The following is a 22,089-nucleotide window of genomic DNA, read 5'->3' as shown; positions in this document are numbered from 1 at the left end:
ATTTTTTTACTTAAATTTTTATGATTTTTCTGTAATTTATTGTGATTTTTCAAATATTTAGCCAAAATAAATTTAAAAAAAAAAAGAAAAAGACAAAACAAAAAGCAAAAACCTTTGTACTGGGGAGAAGGGTGCTGCTGAGGGAGAGGTTGCCGAGAGCATACATCGCGGTGTTGTCTGCACCTGGTATGCCAGCCAGAGAAGGAGCCTTGGGGGCTGCGGCCTTGATGCCGGCGAATCTCGAAGAAGATCAGGATGATCTGCTGTCGTGAGGCTCAGCATTACAAGCCTCGTTCATTTGGCTGATAAGTCATAGCAGAAAGTACGGTTGTCTAATTTACTATGAGAGAAAAACACCGCTGAATATCCATTCCAAAAGTCCAGCAGCTGTCCGGCAACGACTCACTCTCGGCTCCGGTACTGATTTGATTCATCAAGTAACATCGTAGAATAGCCATGCAATAAATAAATAGAGCAGCATACTACATGGGGTTGATCAAAAACTGAAAACTAATATTAATAATGTATACATACTGACCAAAATTAGCCATGTGCCCTGCAGAGACAGAAGACACATTTTTTTTGACAAAAGCAAGAAACTTTATTACCCGCAGCAAGAAGCTGCTAAGATGGATACAGAGTTGAGGTCTACTTGGAGTAGAGCCTGGAACAAAGAACAAATGGGGCCACATAGAGGCCTGGTACAATCACAGTTTTGAAATGTAATTGTGAAGACTCGGGCCTATTTTGCTAAAGAATCAGCTCATGAGGGCAAGACAGAATTGAAGGTAACGAGAGCTGGATTCAGGATTGATTACACAGACAATTACACAACTAGTTGTGCATCCTACTAGATGGTCTGGTGTACTGTGCTCTTAAGGGTCAGCCTGATGCACCAAACCATATAATAAACATGAAGAAGTTAAGTATTAGAATTTTGTTATTGTTTGGCCATCAGTGCACACTCCATTCAATTTGCTAACCATATGCTATCCATCCACCAATAAGTGATCTGTACCTTGTGACAGTGGGAGGTGGATGGCACAAGTACAAATCTGCTGCAGGTAAAGCAACTGGACCAAGCCTAATGTAACTAAAATCTTCGATAGTATGTAACTAAAAGCCAAAATTGCCTATATGGCACTATGGGAGACCATTAGCTAATGTACCACTCCACTGTCCCCACTAGCTATTTTACCATCCGCTACATTGCACCATCGATGTACGCGGATGGTCCAGATCACTTGAGGATCATCACCACTGTTAACTTTTTTTTTTCTCTTCCACGCCTGCTGTAGAGGAGAATCCTCTACTGATCTGGTCGGCTTGGGAGAAAGAGGTAAGCAGGTCTGGTTTCAGCTCTGGGATACTACAGTAGAAGTCATGGAGGTGTGCTAGAGGCGGTCAGCACACTGGTACCAAATATGGGCTGAGGTGGTGTACCTGGTTGAGCTGCTCCACACCAAGAACAAGTAACATTTTTTCTAAATTATTTCTTTTGCAGGTTGCATGACATTTTTTAATCCATAAGATTATGTTAATAAGTAATAATAGTTCTCAAATTAGTCATGGTGTCAGTGTATATATATATTCTATATGCTTCTATTCTTAGATTTTTACAAAATACATACCTGTTTCACATTGTCCAATTGTTCTTTTTAAAGGACCCAAGATATGTGCAATGTGTGGCTGCCCCATCCCGAGTGCAGTTTCATCCTAGAGCGAATTTGGGCCATGGGGTATGACCTTGATAATTCTGCCAAATTTCAAATTCAAAATCTCGTCAATTTCAAGATCAGTGGACCTTGATAATCTGTTGTCGTTCTTTTCTTTTCAGCCGTACTTTTTCTGCCAGCCAGCAGTGTTTTTCTCTCACAATAAATCAGCCAACAGTAATTTCAGCCAACAGTAATTTCTCTCACAATAAAAGTATGGCTGAAAAGAAAAGAACGACAACAGAATATGAGTCGGATAAAAAAAACCTTTTAGGTTAGTTGAAAATCAAATATCATTATAGCAGGGGATCCAGTATTTACATATGGTTTTCAGGAAGTAGCCTAAAAAACCTTTTAGGTTGGTTGAAAATCCAATATCATTATAGCAGGGGATCCAGTATTTACATATGGTTGTCAGGAAGTAGCCTATGGTGGCATATGTGCGGATGAAGTAATGATCAGCCTATTCTTTGCTGTCCTGACATAAAATTAAAGGTAAAGTGACAGCATTACTTCAAGTATCGTGTTGGGTACTGGAGTTGAATTATTTGCACCTACACAAAAAGGAACCAAAATGCTAAGCCAGTACCAGAGTCCAGAAATGCCAAGTAGCAAGTCAGTGGCAACTAAAGCATTGTGTTCCTTGAAATTTGCTATGCTGATAACTGTAAAATAAACCTAGAAACATACTTCAGGCAAAGAAAGACCACTAAAAATCTCTGTTAACAAGAAAGCAATGCCACAACAGAAAATAAGAATTACAATGTTCTGCAGATTAGCAAAAATCAGGCAGGGGACATTTGACATTTCAATAAGGATGCAATTGACAGTAAGGGGTGTTGTGAAAATCTCAAGTGCAGACAACAAATTTGTCACTCTAGTCAGTCCTGGAACAAAACGCTGTATGTTGTTAGAAAATTATATGTCAACTAAAGTATTTACGCTACCAGTTTCCAAACTTCAGCAGCATCATTATTCCATTTTCCAACAACATTTGATACAAATGGAAAAAAACAAATATTCATGTTTCAGAGGAGTACTCAATGTTGAGGAGACAGCTTCTGAAACATGAATAACAAAAGGCTGCTTCTGTTATACTTGCAATCAAGCAACCAATTTCATTGAAGTTTTAGATAATAATGTGAATGCTACAATAAGCTGGATCCTACACATTGTTAGTGAGGAGAGGGATTACCAGGTTGGGATATGATAAGCTCATGAAAGACAGCACAAGATGTTCTAAGTTCCGACTAGCTTGTGCATTGTGTTACTCCAACTACTATTGAGCAACAGCAACATTTGACTAGTCACCCGGTTTCAGGCCACCTTTCACTACTGCTTGCTAGTTGACTGAGAGCTGAGCTCCAGTGTAGGCAGGACAGCCATTGCTTCCCCTTCAATTGCAACAGAGCCCTCCTCTTCGTCCATGAAGCATTTGGTTGCGAACTTGACACTGTGCAGCACAATCGATAATTAAGTTAGGTTGAGGTCTTAATAATAAGGCAAAGATGTGAGCAAGGCTTGCTGCAGGTGCATACACGTATCGGCTTGCCGCGCCGCTGTTCGCCGCCCCTGTCGTCCTGATGTTGAGTGCCTGGACTTGAGCAACCACCTCATATCCGACGTACACCGGCGCCGCAAACTTGAGCGTCTGGCTGGCGTACACCGCGCCAGGCTGAACCAAAACCATCAAGCGAAGCCAGCCACACCGTGAGACTCCACGCTCACGCGCTGTTCGACGGAATGACGTAGAGAAAAATAGGGAGGGAGGGAGCGTACGTACGAAGCTGGCGGCGATGATGGAAGGGAAGAGGGACGCGACGAGCATGCCGTGCACGACGCGGCCTCGGTGGAACCCGCCCAGCTCCCGGGCGACGGCGTCGTCGAGGTGCACCGGGTTGCGGTCGCCGCTGACCGCCGCGTACGCCGCCACGTCGTCCTCCGTGAAGCGCCGGCGCTCGCGCAGCGCGTGGCCGACGCTCAGCACCCCCGGCGGCGAAGACGCGGCCGACGTGGTGGTGGTGGTGCGGACGAGGGGGAAGATTGCCCGGCCGCGGAGGCGCATCGTGGCGGCCGCCGTTGGGGATTTCGGTGTACAAAATCGGACCAGTAAGCTGACAGCTGGGGTTGCAGTTGCCTCTCAACAATTTCTTTCACATCCCCACCCCCCACACCCCCACCCCGCCGCCGCCGCCGCCGAGATGCAAATCCTCCGCCCTATTCTATGTCTCCTCCGACATTCTACATTCTAATGTTGCCCTATTCATGGCATTTGCAACTCCTCGCCGGTGGCCATCAGCGCACGCGCAACGAATTTCTGCACACATGGTGTTTGCCAATCCACCTGTCCGTCGGCTTGCTCGGTGCATTCTAGTTCCACCTAAAATTCAAAAAATTTTCAAAATTCTCCATCATATCAAATTTTACGGCACATATACAGAATATTAAATATAGATAAAAAAGTAACGTATACCTGTAATTTGCGAGAGAATTTTTTGAACCTAGTTAGTCTATGATTAGACAATAATTACTAAATACAAACAAAAAAATGGTATAGTAGAAAAAAAAACTTTTCACGTAAACAAAGCCTACTTCGATTGTGTAGTTTTAGATACTCATCTCTTGTTTTTTAAGGCAAATGGGGGAATATATGTGGTTTCTCGTCTTTTTTAATTCTAAAGTTTGTGCAGTTTTAGTTTTAGTTTTCGGATATAGATTGTGACCAACGTGGAGTTTTGATTTTTGCTTTCTCTGTTGGCTTTCGAAGGCAAGTGGGGGAAGTGTACTAGTTCCGGCTGCCTGCTCGGCCGGCCGTAGTTCCCCAAACAAGTTTTTTTTCCCTTATTATTCCATATGATTCCCAAAGCAGACAAAAAGAGATCGAAAAAATAGAACTGATTTCAGGCATAGATAATGTTACTTACGATTTCATGTCAAATGCTGATATTGGCCTTTTGTGCTCTCTAATGATTAATGATAGATTTCTTCCTGAACCTCGTAACATGGCCGCCATCAGTCGAGTAAAAGACGATGAGTCTGTCAAACGTGATACATCAGGGCAAATTGTGAAAGGAGAGCAGAGGCGCGCAACGGAAAAACACAGTGGAAAAATCGTTGCCAGTGACGACCAAAAAGTCAGTGATGATGAAGAATACACTGTGAAAAATATACTTGCAAAAAGTGGACACCATGACGGTTCCATATACAGGGGTATGGATACATGGTGGAAAAGGAATTATCTTATTGCAGATCATAATGAGAGTAAGAGATCAATATCTCTTTTTTATCCTACAGCAGTACAGCTACATATTTTATTGTGATCCTAGATATTATTATTATTATATGGAGCTTGCCTCTAGCTCCATCTACCTGTCTTATTCGGGGAGGCTACAACTTATCTTTTTTTTTTGGGAACAAACAACTTATCAACTCAATTATGTCATCTCTGCCTACTTATTACATATGCTCTTTGGAGTTGCCCTAGGCAGTGATTGCATCCATTGATAAATATAGAAAAAAACTGTCTTTGGAGGGGATCTGACATCAGTGCCAAGGGCTATAATTTGGCAGCTTGGGAGGCTGTAACTATTCCGAAGTATAAAGGGGGGCCTGGTGTTAAAGATTTATATCTGCAAAATGATGCCCTTTTAATGAAACATCTCCACAAGTTCAACAATCAGGAAGATATACCCTGGGTAAATCTGATCTGGCAGTCATGCTATGTCCAAAAAGTCCCACATCTATTCTCTGCGAGAGGCTCCTTTTGGTGGAGAGATATAACCAAGCTTGAAGCTAATTTCAGAGATATAGAAAAATGCAGTATTGCAACTGGAGTCACAGTAGGCGTATGGATTGATTGTTTTGTAGATCAGCCTTTATCAACCAAGTACCGAAATTTATTTACCTATGGACGCAACCAGAATCTTTCAATGCAAGCATCCTGATAGACTGAACATGTGATAAATTCATAGCATTCAGGGAGGAACCCAACCAGCTTGATCTGACAAGAGTTGCAGAACAAAAGGACAGATGGTTTTATGTCTGGAACAATGCCAACTACACATCAAGCCACTATTACAAACATCAAATTGCAGCCATCACACTGCCAGAGCCATTTATTTGGATTGGAAATCCAAATGCATGCCGAAAATCAAATTCTTCACTTGGCTGCTGCTGTCTGATAGACTGAACACGCGTAGTATCCTTCAGAGGCGCAATAAATTTCTGGAAGAAAGCTATGTGTCTTATGTCATGAAAATGTGGAGGAAATAGCTATGCATCTTTTCTTTGAGTGTTCTTTTAGTGTCATTCGGTGGTTCAAACTCAATATTCAGTGGAACCTGCTACCTTGCTTTCTAAAAAGCTGAGTTTTACTTGTTTAAAAAAAAAAATCAGTGGAACCTCTAGGGCAGCATTTTCCAAATGTTTTTTTTTTCGAAAACGCAGAAGAGCTACGCTTCATTATATTAAGAAGATAAGAAGAAATAGGGGGTAAAGAACCCTTAGTGGAACCTACAGGGCAGCATTTTCCAAATGTTGATAGAACAAAGAAGAACATGTACACTTCCTTTCTTCATGGATATCTTTATGATCACAGCATGGAGCATTTGGAAGGAGCACAATGACTATATCTTCAACAACCGTCACCTCCATCATGTAATTTTACAGTGGCTGAACTCTTTGTAATCTTGGTCTCCCCTTGTAGCTTTGGAGCCTCCTAGTTAAGTTTTTCATCTTCTGGTTTTGGTTAGCTCCCTGCTAACCCCTTTGTACCCTGGTCCTTTTCGGTTGGTTTAATAAATTGTGGTGCTGTTCTGGGTGGCGTTGCCCCACAATTGTCTTTTAAAAAATGCCCCAACAGAATTTACAATGTGTATGCCCCAAGCAGCATTGAAAGTTCTATTTCTATTAATTCTCACCAGACAAATCATTTACTATTGTTGCTTTGCACTAGCGCTTCCATGCGTATTCTATTAAAATCCATTTTCTTCGTAAATGGCTCCTTATTTTTTTTTAGTTTCAAGAAGCTTATGTTTGTGGTGCAATTTTCTAGGTGACTAATCGAGACATTTCACCAACTTGCAATCTGTGCAACATAAATCTATCAACTCTCCAGATGGCGAGCACCATTGTGCTCTGCCCATTGTTGCTACCTTGCCCCTGTGTGACTTAACTGTCGCTCCAGATGATAGCCATCATTGTACCACACGGGACCTCTTCACTGTTGGCACAGCAACCCTGCACCGAGGTGAGCAGCACCTGCTCTCCTCCCCTCTCCCTCTCCCCTGCTCCAAGGTAGAAGAAAAGCCCTGAGCTACTACTGCACACGCACACAACACACACACAGTTTCAGACTTGAACTGAAACTGGAACTGAATGAGTGGCAATGAACTTGCTGCTGCTTCCATTGCATTGGCCTGGTTTATATACACCAATACATGTATCTTCTAAGGTACAGTTCTACAAACTACATACACCTAGGGTACAAGGCTGAAATCAGCCAACAACTACACTAGTACCAGCCATACAGCTGGTGTACTTCTACTAGTACAAGTATGGCCTATTGCCTTATACTCTACAGGACCAAGGACTTGACCAACCATGAGATGATCTGATCCACTACCCTGTCTCTGTCCTGGTCAGCAAGAAGAAAGGAAGGGGGCAGCAGATTATGTCTTACAATCTTCCCCTAATCTTTGCTGCCCACATTTGACTTCCACCATGCCAATCATCTTCCTCAGTTCCTGAAACCGAAGCTTCCCGAGTGACTTGGTGAGGATGTCAGCGAGTTGTCGACCGGTTTCGACGAACTTGATGACCAGCTGCCCTCCATCGACGCAATCACGAAGAAAGTGAAACTTCACATCAATGTGTTTGCTTCGGTCGTGGAGAACTAGGTTCTTTGCCAATGCTATGGCCGGCTGATTGTCCATCTTCAGTGCCGGTGCCTGAGCTTTACTTCCTGTGAGCTCACTCAGCAACCGCCGGAGCCACACCACCTGGCATGCTGCCGTCGCTGCCGCGACATACTCCGCTTCACAAGTGGACAAAGCCACCATTTTCTGCTTCAGTGATTGCCAGGCAACCGGCGCAGTCCCGAGGAACACAAGCACCCCAGAGGTGCTCCTCCGTCCATCCACGTCCTCGGCCATGTCCGCATCACTGTAAGCCACCAGCTTTGCTTCCCCTGTCCTGGGTGGCGCCTCGCTGAAGACAGACAGCCGAAGCCCGCCGCGCTTGGGGAAGATGAGCCCCATCTCCGCTGACCCCTGGACGTAACGCAGCAAGCGCTTCACTGCCGCCCAGTGATCTTCCCGCGGATCCTCCATGAAGCGGCTCACATAGCCGACGGCGAACGCAATGTCCGACCGGGTATGCGTGAGCCACCTCAAACCACTGACGATGGTCCGGTACAAGGTGGCATCCACCTTCTCCGCCGTGCTCTGTTTGGAGAGCTTCACGCGCTCCTCCATTGGTGTAGCCACTGGCTTGCAGCCCACCATGCCTGCCCTTTCCAGTAGCTTGAGCGCGTACGCCCGCTGGCCAAGCTTGATGGAGTCTGCCCCCTGCCTCACCTCGATCCCGAGGTAGTAAGATAGCGATCCGAGATCACTGATCCTGAACTGGCTGGCCATCTCCTCCTTGAACCGAGCGATGTCGCTCGCCCGCGCGCCGGTGATGATCAAATCATCGACGTACACCCCGACGATGAGGTGCTCCTTCCCCCGACGTCGGGTGTACAGAGCATGCTCGCTGGCGCACTATGTGAATCCAAGCTCCGTCATGGTGGCATCGAGCTTGGCATTCCAGGCGCGCGGAGCTTGACGCAGTCCATACAACGCCTTCCGAAGCCGCAGCACTTTCCGCTCCTGCCCCGCCTGCACGAATCCTGGCGGTTGTTGACGAAGACCACCTCCGCCAAGTCGCCATTGAGGAAGGCAGACTTGACGTCGAGGTGGTGGACCTGCCAGTCCTTGGCCGCCGCGAGCGTAAGCAGGAGCCGCACCGACTCCATGTGCGCCACTGGTGCGACGACCTCCTCGAAATCAACCCCTTCCCTCTGCACGAATCTGCGGGCAACGAGCCGTGCCTTGTGCTTCACGATGGCGCCCCGCTCGTCGCGCTTGACCTTGTACACCCATTTGAGCCCGATCGGCCGGCATCCCGCCGGCGGATCGACAAGCTCCCAGGTGCGGTTGTCCTCAATGGACTTCATCTCCTCGAGCATCGCACGCCGCCATGCTCCATCGCGCTCCGCAGCTGCAAACGTGCCCGGCTCCTCTGCGCTCATCAAGAGCAAAGTGTGGGCACCGTCGTCGAGCAACCGTTCGGCCAGTCCTGGCACGGCTGCCTCTCCGACAACGTTGTCCACCCGCCGGAACCGCACCTCCTCCCCTTCATGGAAAGCATCCACGAAGTCTGAGACGTTGGAAGGTGGCGAGGCGTACTCAACAGTGGCCGCAGCTGGTGTCCTCTGCTCGGGTGAGCCAGGGAACTCTTCCCAGGCCGGCCCGGGCGCATCCAGGTGCCCAGTCCTGCTTGGACTGGGTGGCTCCTCTGCTACAACTGGTGACTCGACACGTCTCCCGGTTGCAGGCTCTGGTGACTGCTCAGCCGCTGCGCCGTGGCCTTGAATCACCAGGTGTTCGACGTTGAAGGAGTCGTTGATGCCACCGCCTTCTGGCGCTTCCCCCAAGTCGGTCTCCTCCTCCCACCTCCAGGCAGCCGCCTCATCGAAGACGACATCTCGGGACACCATCACCTTCCCGCCAGCCGGATCGTAGAGCCTATAGGCCTTGGACCCTTCCTCGTAACCAAGGAACACTGCCTTGGTGCTCCTATCTTCCAGCTTGTGAAGCCCTGGCTTGGTGGTGCGCACATGGCCAATGCAGCCGAATGTGTGCATGTTCGAGACATTAGGCTTGCGCCCATGCCATGCCTCGAACGGTGTCTGTCCTTTCAGCGCCTTGGTGGGAGCCCGGTTGAGGATGAAGACGGCCGTGCTCACCGCCTCGCCCTAGAATGCTCCCGGCATCTTTTTCGCCTTCATCATCGAACGCGCCATCCCAACGATGGTCTGGTTCCGGCGTTCCACCACGCCGTTCTGCTAAGGAGAGTAGGGCGCAGTGAGATGGCGCCCCATCCCCTCCTCAGCGCAATAGGTGGCGAACTCTATCGCCGTGAACTCGCCGCCGCGGTCTGTCCTCAGCACCTTCAGCTTCTTCCCGGACTCCACCTCCACCCGCGCCTTAAAGCGCCTGATGGCGTCCGCTGCCTCGACCTTGCTCGTTAGAAGCTGCAGCCACATGTAGCGGCTGCAATCGTCTACGAGCAGGAGAAAGTACCTCCGCCCACCGTGGGTCGCCGGCGTGATTGGTCCGCAGAGGTCTCCATGGACCAGCTCGAGCAGCTCCTCTGCGCGATGCTTGGCTGCCTTGGGGAACGGCAGCCGCCTCTGCTTCCCCGCCAGGCAGCTATCGTAGAGCTCGCCCGCGTGCCTGATCTCCGGTAGACCGTCCACCATCTTCCCGAGCCGGCCCAGTGCATCGAAGTTGAGATGGCCGAACCGGCCATGCCACAACCATGGCTTCTCTGTGCACGCTGCTGCTAGGCACACTGGTTGCTCGATCTTCAAATCAAGGAGGTAAAGTCGGTTGCGTGATCGCTTTATCTTCGCCAGGAGTCGACCGTCCTGGTCCCTGATCCGGAGCACGCCGCCGCGGATGAGCACCTCCACGCCGTGCTCGTCCAGCTGTCCCAAGCTGACGATGCTCGACCGGAGTTCGGGGATGTAGTAGACCTCCGAGAGCGCACGGTGTTCCCCGTTCTTGCACCAGCACCGTCCCTCGAGCGCGGATCTCCACCCGAGAGCCGTCCCCGAACCGGACGCTCCCGGCATGCTTCTCGTCCAGCTCGGAGAAGGCGGCGCGGCAACCGGTCATGTGATTGCTTGCGCCGGAATCCAGGTACCACCGTTGCTCGGACTCATCTCCGGCGACTCCAAGATGGACCTGCGCTCGAGGCTCATCAAAGTGATGGATAGCCAACGGCGCAGGACTCTGCTCCGCCTCCAACACTTCTTCTTCGCCACTCTACTCCGGGCAGTACACCCCCATCAGGAGTGCATGATCGCCGTCGCTGTCGTCCTGGGCCAGGTGCGCCTCGTCCTTCTTCTCTTTGCGCTCCGGGCACTCCCGCGCCCAGTGCCCAACCTTGCCGCACTTGCGGCAGGCGTTCGGGTCGGAGAACTTCTTCTTCCCCTTCTTCTTGTCCGCCGGCCCCTTGTTCTGCTGCTTACCGCCGCCGCGATCGCCGCTACCACGGCTAGAGCCTTCCCCGGACCCTCTTCTCCTTCATGCGTGCTGACCACTCCTCAGTCAGCAGGAGCTTGGGCTTCTCCTTCTCCGGCGCCGGTGTGGTGCGGCTCTCTGCTACCCGCAGCCGCCCGGCCACATCCTCCAGAGACAGCGTAGAGATGTCCAACATGGTCTCGATGGACATGGCGAGCTGCGAGTACCTTGCCGGCACGGTGCACAGCAACTTGGTGACGAGGTCCTCGTCGTCCACCTTCTTGCCGTAGGTGGCCAGTTGCGTGGCCAGGGACTGGAGGCGAAGGATGAAGTCCTCCACCGATTCCCCGGGCTTGAACTTGATGTCGTTCAGCTCCCTGCGCAGCTGCTGAATCCTCGCCCTCTTGGCTCGATCCGAGCCAATGCGCAGGGACTCTAGCATCTCCCAGGCCTGCTTCGCGATGTCCTTGGCGCCCAGCGCCTCATGGTACTCCGCCGGCGTCGAGGCCATGAGCGCCTCCATGACTCCCACCTGGGCGTCCTCGGTGCGGTCATCCTCCTCGATCGCCCGCCACCACTTGTGCGCGCGAAGTTTCCACTTCATCTGCGTCGTCCACTCACCGTAGTTGGTGCGAGTGAGCATGGGCTAGGAGCCGCTGCCACTGAACTCCTTCACCACGCGCACCTCAACCTGCGGTGGCGCCGGCTGGAGCTGTCGCTCACCACCCTCCTCGCCACCGTTCCGGTCCGCACTCTCCGCCATTGCTGGTCAGTGGACCTAGCTACGGCTCGTACGGCTCTGATACCACTTGTTGGCACAGCAACCCTGCACCGAGGTGAGCAGCACCTGCTCTCCTCCCCTCTCCCTCTCCCCTGCTCCAAGGTAGAAGAAAAGCCCTGAGCTACTACTGCACACGCACACAGCACACACACAGTTTCAGACTTGAACTGAAACTGGAACTGAATGAGTGGCAATGAACTTGCTGCTGCTTCCATTGCATTGGGCTGGTTTATATACACCAATACATGTACCTTCTAAGGTACAGTTCTACCAACTACATACACCTAGGGTACAAGGCTGAAATCAGCCAACAACTACACTAGTACCAGCCATACAGCTGGTGTACTTCTACTAGTACAAGTATGGTCTATTGCCTTATACTCTACAGGACCAAGGACTTGACCAGCCAAGAGATGATCTGATCCACTACCCTGTCTCTGTCCTGGTCAGCAAGAAGAAAGGAAGGGGGCAGCAGATTATGTCTTACATTCACCCTCTAATGTTGGTCGAGAGCGAGCATCGTGAGAGTCAGGAAACATACAAACTGCATGAGTCTCTGAATCATGGACAAGCACATAGCGACGAACAAGTAGCTGGAAGCCCAGATATGTGTTCTTGGATTGACGGAGTTAGTGGAATCCCGGTTCCTCCCAGTCCCAAGAGGCCAAGGCCAAGACCATAATTGATTCACCTGAGGTCCATCACCTCGAGCCCAGGAACTTGTCATCTGGTACGCCTATCTGCCTCTATTTGCCTTCTCCTCTGGTGGGCATGATCTCATCTCACTACTGCATAGGAATTTGGTCGTGATTTTCCAGTTCCTGAAATCATGCAGTGAGAATGTCCTGAGATCATATTTTTTTGAACACTTCTAGGAAGTACACGCTTGTGTTCTGTGAAGCCTGCTCGGCCTCTCTTCTTCACTGCCTTTTTAAGGTCGTGATGTGCTCTAGCTACTGGTTAGTGTAACCGTACGGCAACACAAGCCATAAATGCTGGCTAGTTCATTCTCATGTAAGCGTAGATACAAGTGTTTGCCTGCTCTGCCAATTCTTCTAGCTACCACCAAACATTTGCTGATCTTTCTTTACTTCCATAGGCATATCATCTAGGATTTATAGAGCAAGCATCATTCACATGGACCCTCTGCTGGTGCACCCATGGCATGTTGTAGCTTTTAGTTCAACTTATTTGTTACTCTATCATCCCTGATATAAACACATCTGCTGAATTGAACCCCTGAAAACAGGATGTATACAAACATTTTTACTAAGTTACTCTCTAGAGAGTAGAGATGCTGGGAGCAGCTTACAGTTGCAGCAGCCCACATACCACACCATTAGAATGCTGCGCATCTAGCTAACTAAGCCGGTTGCACTCAAACACATAGAACGACTCTGTTGGCTATGAGCTCACATTTGCTGTAAGCGGTGTACCTCAACGTGTTATCCTCCTTAGGTCGTTTGGGTGTTGCACTTTGTGCATCTGAATAGTCACAACTATTGCGTATACCACTGTACCAGCCAATGTACTATGCGTGCTGCAAGTATGATGACTATAACTTGCCAGGCCACCCTCTTCGGGCTTCAGTCTATGATGCTGGGTAAGAGCACGCGTCATAACAGTCAGTCAACATATATAATGCACCAATCTTAAAAATTTAATAACTATAAATAAACAGAAAAATCAAATTGAGATCTAAATATTAAGATAGTCTTGTTCTTCTACTCAATTATGCGTCCCAATGATTCGAGATTTTTTTCTAATTGCCAGAGATGGAGAGAGAAGAACCAAAAACATAATTAATCAAGTAATCTAGCACTAAATTTCGAAAAATATTTTTGGAATGGGTATGGACTTACATTATAGAGTCACCTCCTTCAACGAAACCTAGAGCAAAATCTTTCCTCAGATTTGCCATTTTAGGGTTGTTGATCTGTGAGCTACCCCTTCTCCTTCTCACATTACTGTTCTATCGCGAGTAGCAGAAAGGGGGTTGCTATATATTCTGACATAATTTTCAAAAGCAGTGAAAAAGTTCAACCAACTCTAGAAATGTCCCTCGTTTGTAGATGTTGCTAATGGTCTGAGCTGCCTCTAAAAATATATGCTTTGTTTTAGAGATGGTTGGCACGGCAAGCCGCCACCAGAAATCTATTTCTAATGATATAGTCCATGAAGAAAATAATGCTACTTTGGGATGTCAAGAAACAAGCAATATAATGGGATACGAGGATTGCATTCTTTCAGCAACTTCATTTTTTCAGTAATATGAAAGTATGCATATTTTTTGTTTATGGCAAGTAATAGTCTCGTAGTTGTCCACCTACCGGGCTAGCTAGTTTCTCGTGCAACCATGATGGATCTGTGTGTGGCATTTACCGACAAGTTATCATGCATGCTGGAAGCCTGGCTCCTGGGAGCACCGTATCTCTTCAACCTGTGACGCACGGTAAGAGCGAGGCTCATCAGCAAACACATCAATCACTGAATCATGGACATTGGACAAGAGCCAGCTAGGCAATGAACAACTCACTGCAAGCGCAGATGTATGTGCTTGGATTGATAGAGTTGCTGGAATCCCGGCAGGTTCCTGCCAACCCCAAGAGGCAAGGCCAAGATATGCTTGATTCACTTGAGTCTCCTGAGGTCCATCATCTCCACTCTAGAAAGTTTCATGGTCATCAGGTATGTCTCTCTCTTGTCTGATGGACATCCTCTCTTCTCTCTATTTCCTATATGTGGCACTGCCTAATATTGCAAATCATGATCCTTCAGTTCCTAAAATCAGGCAGTGTTGGTGTCCTGGGAGATGATATGACAGCCAGAAGCAACCGACCAGATGCTAAGAACCTTCCTTTCATAGCTTCCGTTGTTTCTTCTGAATCTGCTGTTGCACTTGAAAGTTGTTTAGGAAGCGTTGAACCTCCCGTAGGAGGCCGCACCTTTGTTTATATAGGTGAGAAAGAGGCCTCTCACGTGGCTTACAATTAGGTTGAGTCGGTTGAGATCTTGGATAACAACAAGATTACAACACGAGATAACAATACAAGATCCTAATCTCAACCGACTTAGCCTTGGGTTACAAGTTACTTTAACATCCTCTCTCAATTCTAACCTGGTACATCTAGGTTAAGATTGTGTTTTAACTCTTGTAGCTTGTAAGCAGTCAACGGTTTCGTGAACCCATCTGCTACCTGGTCATTAGTACCAATCAACTTGATATCAAGTAATTTTTGTGCTACCCTTTCTCTTACAAAGTGGTAGTCGATCTCTATATGCTTGGTCCGAGCATGGAACACTGGATTTGCACTCAAATACGTGGCACCAAGGTTATCACACCACAGCCTGGCCGTCGGCGAGCTACGCACGCCCAGCTCCTTGAGCAATGACTGAATCCACATAATTTCTGCAGTCGCATTTGCCATGGATTTGTACTCAGACTCGGTGCTGGACCTTGACACGGTAGCTTGCTTCCTAGCACTCCATGACACAAGGTTGGAACCAAAGAAGATAGCAAATCCTCCTGTAGAGCGTCTGTCATCAACGCACCCTGCCCAATCGGCATCGGTGAATCCACTGACTAGCCGAGATGATGACTTTGTTATCCGAAGTCCCAAGCTCATGCTACTCCTGATGTATCGAAGGATACGCTTTACTGCTGTCCAATGAGTCGTGGTTGGTGAGTGCAAATATTGGCAAACTTTATTAACAGCAAAGGAGATATCCGGTCTGGTTAGAGTCAAATATTGCAGAGCGCCAACCACACTTCTATACCTTGTTGCATCTCCCATGCTAAGTGGAGTTCCCTCATGCAGAGAGAGCTTCTCTGATGCAGCCATAGGGGTATCGATTGGTTTACACGATTGCATACCTGTCCTCTTGAGTAGATCACCAGCATACTTGCCTTGGGACAGAATTATTCCATCGTTAACCTTGGATACCTCTATGCCCAGAAAGTAATGAAGCTCACCCAAATCCTTTAGTGCGAATTCAGACTTGAGATCTTGGAGGAGAGCTCTAGTTCCTTAAGGGGATGAGCTTGCAACTATAATGTCATCAACGTAAACAAGAATGTACATGACCAGGTTACCTTTCTTGAAGTAGAAGAGAGAGGTGTCACCCTTTGAAGGCTTGAATCCAAGGGTTTGAAGTTTCATGCTTAGCCGATGATACCACGCTCGAGGCGCTTGTTTAAGACCATATAACGCCTTGTCGAGCTTACACACATAATTCGGGTGCAACTCATCTTGATACCCAGGGGGTTGTTTCATATACACTTCTTCCTCTAGAACGCCATGAAGAAACGCATTCTGCACATCCAATTGTCGAAGACTCCATCCATTTGACACAGCAATGGATAGAATTAGTCTTATAGTGGCTGCCTTCACCACTGGACTGAATGTGTCCTCATAATCGATGCCATACCGTTGTTTGAAACCTTTAGCCACCAATCTTGCCTTGTGCCGATCTATGCTCCCATCTGCTTTCCTCTTCACTTTGTAGACCCATTTGCAGTCGATGATATTTTTGCCCTGCTTAGGTGGCACAAGACGCCAGGTCTTGTTCTTGTGAAGAGCGAAGAACTCAGCATCCATTGCATCTTTCCAATTTTTGTCTCCTAGAGCATCTTCAAGATTTCTTGGTTCAATAATCCATACCTGACTGTGCCATCAGTGTATTGCTTTGGTTTGCGAATTCCATGCTACAATCTGGTTCTTGGCAGTTGTTGGGGTGTGACCGGTGTTGTAGTTGATGCAGGGACTGGCTCAGGCGCAGATGGCGTAGACGATCCTGCTGGATCAAACTCGGTAGTCGTGCCAGCCACAGCCGATCCGTGCGGCGGCGCCCGAGGCGAGGTGGGAGAAGCAGCTGCGCGCCCCGGAGCAGAAGATCCCATGGGCGCCGTCGTGATCTCCCCGTACAGCTGCGTTGCGACAGCATCCGGCGCCTGATCCGAGGCGGATCCGCCTGGTCCTCGTACTGGCGACGACGGCGGATCAGCTTCGTGTTCCGTGCTGGGAGTCACACCAGGAGAGACGCCGTTTTCTTCATCAAATTGAGTTGGATTTGCCTGTAATCTCACAAAGGGATTAGTAGCAGTGCACGGTAGAACATTAGCACAGTCAGAGCGCATATCCTCATCTCCTGAAGTTGTAGATGAATTTGACGAGTTTGAATCAAGGAGATGATGCTCGGAATGAAAACGAGCGCCTGCATTCGGGTTAAGCTTTGAGAAAGGAAAAACATCCTCATCAAAAACGACATCTCGTGAGATGTATATGCGGCCAGTGGCGAGGTCAAGGCATTTAAAACCTTTATGAAGGTTACTATAGCCGAGAAAAGCACATTGTTTTGAGCGAAAGGAGAGTTTATGTGCGTTGTAGGGTCTTAGATTTAGCCAACAAGCACACCCAAAAACTCTAAGGGAAGTATAATCAGCCTCCATCTCAAATAATCGTTCAAGGGGAGTTTGATACTCAATGACTCTACTCGGAGTTCGGTTGATGAGATATACAGCAGATAGAAAAGCTTGATCCCAATACTTCAAGGGCACCGAGGATTGAGCTAGAAGGGACAACCCAACTTCCACGATGTGTCTATGTTTCCTCTCGGTAGCCCCATTTTGCTGATGTGCATGTGGGCATGACACGAGATTGGTAATTCCAACTTTGGAGAAGAATGAGTTTAATTTTTCATACTCCCCTCCCCAATCAGATTGGATTGACAGGATCTTCCTATCAAATTGGCGCTCAACTAGTTGCTGAAACTCATGGAAACGTTGGAAGACCTCAGATTTATGTTTTAGGAGGTAGATCCAAGTAAATTTGCTATAGTCATCGATGAAGCTAACATAATATTTATTTCTGCCAAAAGAATCACAAGCTGGTCCCCAGACATCAGAAAAGATCAACTGCAAGGGAAAACTAGACTGACTCGATGACTTGGAATAATGTAGCTGATGGCTTTTGGCCATCTGACATGAATCACAAACCGTACTAATACTAGACTCGAAGGAACATGGCAATTTGTTCCTTTTGACAACTTGTTGGACTACTTGGAACGAGGGATGCCCTAGGCGGTGATGCCACCGTTCCACCGAAGGATGAGCACCACCAGAAGACGTGCTGAGGGCTTGTTTATTCTTGAGGGCACCAGCTGGTAGAGGATAGAGGCCACCTCTACATCTTCCTTCCAGGAGGACTTTCTTCATTGCCTTGTCCTTAATACAAAAGGAATTTGGATGAAACTCAAAATAAGCACTGTTATCGGAGGCTAATTTATGAACTGAAACGAGATTCTTTGTTGCTTTAGGAACATGAAGGACATTGTTAAGCATGAGATTACGTTCAGGAGTATGACAGATAATACGACCAACATGTGCTATATTCATACCTGAGCCACTGGCCGTGTGGACTTGTTCACCTCCTGTGTAGCGATCTCGAATCACCAGCTTGTCAAGCTCGCCGGTAATGTGATCAGTGGCTCCTGTATCCGTGTATCAGTTGGAGTCCACCCCATAGTTGCCATTGCTGACAGCATTGGTGCTCTTGTCTTCTGGAGGAACAAAGTCTTCTTCATAGCGATGCCAGCAATCGACCACGCTATGGCCTTCCTTCTTGCACAACTGACATCTGATCTTGGCCTTGCCGGAGTTGTAGTTTCCTCGCCCTCGGCCACCGAAATTGCCACCACGGCCACGGTTTCCACGGCCACGATTTCCACCACGGCCGCCACCACGACCACGTGCTGCGATGTTTGCCAATGAGTTACTGCTGTTGCCGTTGCCGCCGAGCAGATCCATCCGCTGCTCAAAGGACTGGAGTTGCGCAGAGAGTTCGGTGACAGAAATTGGCTCAGTTCGGGCTAACACCGACGTGACGACTGGATTGAAGTCGATATCAAGGCCAGCGCAGATGTACGAGACGAGTTCCTCATCATCGATGGGTTTACCCACCGATGCCATCTCATCAGCAAGAGATTTCATCTTGCCAATGTATTCTTCTACAGGTATAGATCCCTTCTTGGTGGTCGTGAGCGCGATCCGTATATTGACAGAGCGCGCACGAGTCTGGGACGTGTACAACGCCTCCAGTGTAGACCAAAGCTCCTCGGACGTGTTGCAGGTAGAGACTTGCTTGAGGACTTCACGCGTGAGCAAAGCGACGAGGTAGCTGAACACCTGTTGGTCAAGAGCCATCCAGGTTTCATATGCAGGGTTCAGGATCTTCTTCCCATCCGTGCCATTGATCTCCTTCTCCGGGGCTTTGGTGGTGCCATTGATGTAGCCCACAAGACGTGCCCCGCGGATGGCCGGAAGGACTTGGAGCTTCCAGAGGCTATAGTTGGATCTGGTAAGCTTTTCGGTCACGGGGTGACCAAACGACGATGGAAGCACAACGGCGGTGGCTTCAGACGTCGACATTGTGGATGTGTTTGTTTAGAGGCTAGCTCTAATTACCATGAAAGTTGTTTAGGAAGCGTTGAACCTCCCGTAGGAGGCCGCACCTTTGTTTATATAGGTGAGAAAGAGGCCTCTCACGTGGCTTACAATTAGGTTGAGTCGGTTGACATCTTGGATAACTAACTATGAGTACAACAAGATTACAACACGAGATAACAATACAAGATCCTAATCTCAACTGACTTAGCCTTGGGTTACAAGTTACTTTAACAGCACTCAGAGTCACAGTTGGCCACGACGCACATTCAGTCCCGGCACAGGATGCTGGCACTTGAACAAGAGGAGTGGATCTTTGAATCCTGATTCCTCCCAATCCTACTAGCAGTCTCTTGTGCAGCTATATGATGTTCTGTGGACTTGACCTGCTACTCTCTGTCTGTGAGCAAATGGGAATATGTTGGCAGCCTGAGGGACGCTCTCGGCTCTCGGCTCTCGGCTTTGTGCTGCCTTTTAAGGTCGTGATTTACCAATTCATGTAACTAAATAGCAATGTACCTTATATTTTTTTAAGGACACACAGGAGAGCTGCGTATCTTAAGAAGAAAAGGGGGGGGGAGGGGGGGGGGGTAGGAACCCCTTACAACACCATGCACAACCCAACACACGTCCCAAGGCACAATCCGTCTCTCTCTAAACAAAGACTTGACCCTCGACCACTAGTAGTAGGAGAACTCACCCATTGGCTAGCTCTTGAGCAAGGAGATGGGAAATTCCTCGAGCTCCGACCAGACTCCAGAGGTGAAGTTCGTCCTTAACTACAGCTAAAACTCCATTAAGACTGAGTTGAATCCCATCAAACACACATCTGTTACGGTGGTTCCAAATAGACCAAACTCCTAGAATGATGAGCCATCAATTCCACTGTTCGTGCCTGCCCACTAGTCATCAAAGGAGATGTCTTCAGGCTGGGAAGAAAGGCCCTGCAGGCCGACCCTCTGAAGAATATTGAACCACACTTGGTGGGAGAATACACATGATACTAGCAGGTGGTTAATTGTTAATATGTTGGCAGCCAGAGGGATGTTCTCGGCTCTCTTCTTTGTTCTGCCTTTTAAGGTCATGATTTACAATTCATGTAACTAAACAGCAATGTGCCATAGATGCCCGCAATTCAATCTCATGTAAGACTATACGTACCAATTCTACTACCAACAAACACACATTTACTGATTGACATGTATTTCTTTACTTTCACTGACATATCATCCAAGAATTGTAGAGTAGGCCAGTGTGGCAGAACCCCCTAAGTGATTGGGCCCACCGGCACCTGTCATTGTCCTACGGACCTCTGACGGTGATGCCGGGAGTCCTCCCACTTTAGAAGTCCGATGAGCATCGCTGGACGCTCATTCCACTGCTACCTGTGGCGTACCAAGCCGGCTCGTCCTGACCACTGGTGATGGTCAATTAACGAGAACTTCTTCTTCTCGCCCTTACAGCATAGCAAGTGGCCACCTTAACACCAGGATCATTCGTTGCGAGGACAACGCAGTAACACAAACGACACAAGACCAAAATAATATTTCAGAGTAAAACGGCGGAAGTATTACATAACTTAATTTACAAAAGGAGTTCTTCCAAGTAGTAGAGTATTATTACAAGCCTGATCCAGCGGAGCAACTTAATCTTTAGTACAGAGATTACAAATTTACAGACCCTGCCCATGGGTCACGCTTACTCTTCTTCGTCGTCAACCTCGACGAAGGTCACACAACAGGGTCCGAAACAAGTCGGCTCCTGCGCTTCACCTGCAACAGGGGGTTGGAAAACCCTGAGTACGGGAGTACTCAACAAGACTTACCCGGTGGAAAAGAGGAGAAAGTAGGAATGCAGGCTTCGGGTAGACAAGGAGTGGCTGAGCAAGGAGCCAAAGTGTTTTGCTAAAAAGCTTACTAGTAGTGCATCCTTACTTTCAAGTTTTACCCGCGAATTCCTCTCCCGCAGAGGTCGAGGAGTTCGAGGACAGTCTATCTAGTTGCTTCTCACAGACAAGTCTGTAAGTTCCTAGTCCTTAATTAAAGTATTATCTATCCAACGGCCATAGCTTCATGTCACTCTGAGTCCGGGAATTGGGATCCGAACCTCATGAGACATTTCCCCCTTTCTCATTTTACCACTTAGTTGCATATTTAACTACGATGAGGGTCAGTGGATTGAGTCTCCCAATCGGGGAGCAACGACGATTCGAACCGCTTAGCAATCCAGCTGGAGTTCCTGACCACCCGACATATGTAGAACCAAATCTTGCATATATCAACCCAAATCAAGCTCTCCCCAAATTTGACCAGGTTCGCGGCACCCGAGAGCACAGTACTCCACCATCCTACAGCCGATCTAGATGTTTCCCGGTCATCTCAGACCCGTAAGGTGGGTACACACTACTCTCGCCATCGCTCCACGCCCAGTGCGCGAGTAGCTGTTCGCGTCGAGGGATCACAAGACTGGGCTTACCGAGGGTAAGTGGCCAGTACTATAAATTCTCAACCCATCAGGCCACCAACGGACCGGTCCTTAACCGACACAGTTGGAGACACTACTTTAAGACTCCATTCTTAAAGCAAGTCCACCGACCGGTCTCAAGTTGAAACATCATTGATCATAAGTGTATTCCACAACAACCCTTCAAACTTTGTTTGAAAACCTATCTAGTAGCAGGGCTAAGCATCGCTACGCGATTTAAAATAAAACAGGTGCCAAGGACAAGATAACAAATATCAAGGTAGTAAATGCAGCAAGTAGGTTAACCCAATTCTCAACTATCTAATGCAGCATTTTCAATTCATAAGTGATAAAAGATTTAAAACACTCAAGGAGGGGTTAATGCATCTGGGGCTTGCC

The 22,089-nt window shown here is 48.2% G+C and overlaps 1 protein-coding gene across 4 annotated transcripts; it reads right to left on the bottom strand.

Moving 5' to 3' along the window:
• On the bottom strand, positions 577 to 3,869 carry LOC8066009 ((R)-specific enoyl-CoA hydratase). 4 transcript variants are annotated; one of them, XR_002454006.1, is made up of 4 exons: positions 3,499 to 3,869; positions 3,254 to 3,390; positions 2,911 to 3,168; positions 577 to 1,756 (listed from the first exon to the last, which is right to left on the bottom strand). XR_002454006.1 is itself a non-coding variant. In XM_002446043.2 (3 exons), exons 1-3 carry the CDS (start codon positions 3,778 to 3,780, stop codon positions 3,048 to 3,050), a joined length of 540 nt encoding a protein of 179 aa, XP_002446088.1. In that variant the 5' UTR covers positions 3,781 to 3,869; the 3' UTR covers positions 2,675 to 3,047. The 4 variants fall into 4 exon arrangements, 1 of the variants encoding a protein (XP_002446088.1); XR_002454008.1 differs by lacking the exon at positions 577 to 1,756 and adding an exon at positions 1,791 to 1,935; XR_002454007.1 differs by lacking the exon at positions 577 to 1,756 and adding an exon at positions 2,075 to 2,269.

The sequence above is a fragment of the Sorghum bicolor genome, chromosome 6 (assembly GCF_000003195.3).
Source record: "Sorghum bicolor cultivar BTx623 chromosome 6, Sorghum_bicolor_NCBIv3, whole genome shotgun sequence".
NCBI lineage: Eukaryota > Viridiplantae > Streptophyta > Magnoliopsida > Poales > Poaceae > Sorghum > Sorghum bicolor.
This window is presented reverse-complemented; position numbering and strand designations above follow the sequence as displayed.